The sequence below is a fragment of the Adiantum capillus-veneris genome, chromosome 24, assembly GCF_014529385.1.
Source record: "Adiantum capillus-veneris isolate H3 chromosome 24, ASM1452938v2, whole genome shotgun sequence".
Classification (NCBI taxonomy): Eukaryota; Viridiplantae; Streptophyta; class Polypodiopsida; order Polypodiales; family Pteridaceae; genus Adiantum; species Adiantum capillus-veneris.
Window position 1 is genome coordinate 127,958,517 of NC_140954.1, and position 2,323 is coordinate 127,960,839.

The window sequence follows — 2,323 nt, forward strand, 5'->3', positions numbered from 1 at the left end:
AGTTCACGCTTATTTCACACCTAGTTTAAATGTCGATCGGACGGCCCGGATTGCACCCGCCTCACGACGCCTACTATGGGCCATTGATCCCACCTCCATGAGGAGGTGTCATTTAGTCACAAGGGTCTGTGACCCCCTTGAGTTTGCCCATGGCCTTATGTGACCCTCTTGATTTTGCCCTTGGCCTTACAGAGAATACAAATACAAAGTAGTCAAAAGTGACTAGCTGGCAGCGGAAGCTGGGTACGAAACTACAACAAAGTTTACTTTATATTTGTCTAACAAAGTTTACTTTATATTTGTCTGACCACTCATCATAAGAGTCTAATCCATCCAAGCGCTTTAAAAGAGCAGGGCATATCTCACTGCGAGCAACCAACGCGAAAGAATTACCAGGCAGAGATAAAGAGAGAGAGAGAGAGAGAGAGAGAGAGAGTAGCAAGCGTCAAGAGGAGGAGAATAACATTAAGCATCAGAGAGATGGCAGGTGAGAAGGTGCAGCTTCTGAGCTTGTGGGCGAGCCCTTACGTGATGAGGGTGGAGGTGGCGCTGGTGGTGAAGGGGGTAGACTATGAGAACATTCCACAGGACCTCAGCAACAAGAGCGAGCTGCTGCTCAGCTCCAACCCTGTCTACAAGAAGGTTCCCGTGCTTCTACACAATGGGAAGGCCGTCTGTGAGTCCGGCATCATCGTGCAGTACGTCGACGAGGCCTGGCCCGGTGCCGAGGGTAGCAACTTGCTCCCTGGAGACGCCTACGGGAGGGCAATGGCGCGCTTCTGGGCGGATTTTGTGGACAAGAAGGTAAGAATTTTTCTTACAGAGAGAAGAAGACACGTTTATGGTTTCGAAGGATGGAAATGGGATATATGTCTGTGTATGTGTAGGTATTTGATGCGCTGCTCGGAACGCTGAAGGCAAGCAAGGGGACGGAAGAGGAGAAGAAGGCGGCCCAGGAGAATGTGGTGGCGGTGATGAGCACGTTGGAGGAGGCGCTGATGCAGGGTAAGGGTGGGGAGGGGCCATTCTTCGGGGGCGCAAGGCTGGGGCTGGTGGACGTGATGCTGGTGCCGCTACTGGTGTGGCTGCCGGCCGTTAAAGAGCTGGCACAGCTAAGCCTTCCCTGGGCGAAGAAGCTCCCGCGCTTGGAAGCATGGTTCGCGGCCACCAAGGCGCATCCTGCTGTTGCTGTGCTTCCAGAGCCTAACAGAATCACAGAGTTTGTCGTGAAAGTCCTCCTTCCGAGATTTGCCAATTAGAAGCCTAGACTTCCAAGAGGACAATAATGCAATGCTACCGTATCTAGTTTCTAGATTGCAAAATCCTGATTGTAGTATATATCCCAGTTGCCTAATAAGTTTTATATGTAGTATATATCCTGATTTTATATGCCCCGGTAACTAATCCTGATTGTAGTATATATCCCAGTTGCCTAATAAGTTTGACCTTTAAAAAGCTAAAGTTTAACTAGAAGATGATTATTTTAGAACAGAGAGTGCAAGGGGGGGAGAGAGATCTCCCATGGTCGTGCCACCAGCATCATTGCGACAACATGGCCGCTCTTGCACCACACAGGTATTCGCCATGCTAGGGCTCATGAGGTCCAAGCTCTTTGTCGCTCCATCATCATCATAATGTAACACACCATCCACTCCATAGAGAGACTATAGACAACAAAATAGTCCCGATAGGAGGACCATTACGATCATGAGAGAGAGAGAGAGAGAGACTATAGTTGCATATGCAACTAGTGTAAAACTAGGGATTATTCCTTACATAATGCACACCTACATATAGATATAAACTTATCGATGGACCAACGTCAAAAGACTAGACCAAAATTTGAGTTTTGACAAATAATATTGATGTATGCATAGAGCACTTACAATTATGTTCTTGTTATTTTCAATGCATTGCATGTGTTTATGTCTTTGACATAAATGAGTAAGAAAGTTGGGACATCCACATCCAGTACAATTGCATTGCTTGAATGAGGCCCAAGTCCTCTACTTTGAGCCACTAACTACACATGACAACAAAAAACCCTCCTTTCACCTAGTAGCAACAATGGTATGGATTAGATGATGGAATGTGAGGATCTCAATCCTCGATGGGGAGGGTTTGTTTGCTTATAGAACAAGTTAGTACACTTAATGCGAATGTGAGAAGTACCATTGCTAGCTTAGAGCAAGTTAGCTTACTTATTGGCATATTGTTCCTTGATGTTCAAAAGGTATGGTTTGGTCATCATGACAATGATCTAGGTTCACTCAGTACTTTTACAAATTTGTCATTGCAAAGAGTTGCCTAATAACCTTTTCTA

General features: G+C 46.1%; 1 protein-coding gene across 1 annotated transcript; it reads left to right on the top strand.

Moving 5' to 3' along the window:
* The first annotated feature begins 428 nt into the window (after nucleotides 1-428).
* LOC147427115 (putative glutathione S-transferase GSTU6) lies at nucleotides 429-1,429 on the top strand. The gene is made up of 2 exons (XM_086498716.1): nucleotides 429-804; nucleotides 888-1,429. Exons 1-2 carry the CDS (start codon nucleotides 481-483, stop codon nucleotides 1,257-1,259), a joined length of 696 nt encoding a protein of 231 aa, XP_086354842.1. The 5' UTR covers nucleotides 429-480; the 3' UTR covers nucleotides 1,260-1,429.
* Nucleotides 1,430-2,323: the final 894 nt, after the last annotated feature.

Excerpts from the sequence above, each read along its gene's own strand:
- LOC147427115 (XM_086498716.1), top strand. The coding sequence starts at position 481 with ATGGCAGGTGAGAAGGTGCAGCTTCTGAGCTTGTGGGCGAGCCCTTAC. Across the intron at positions 805-887 it reads CGGATTTTGTGGACAAGAAG|GTATTTGATGCGCTGCTCGG; the intron begins GTAAGAATTTTT and ends GTGTATGTGTAG.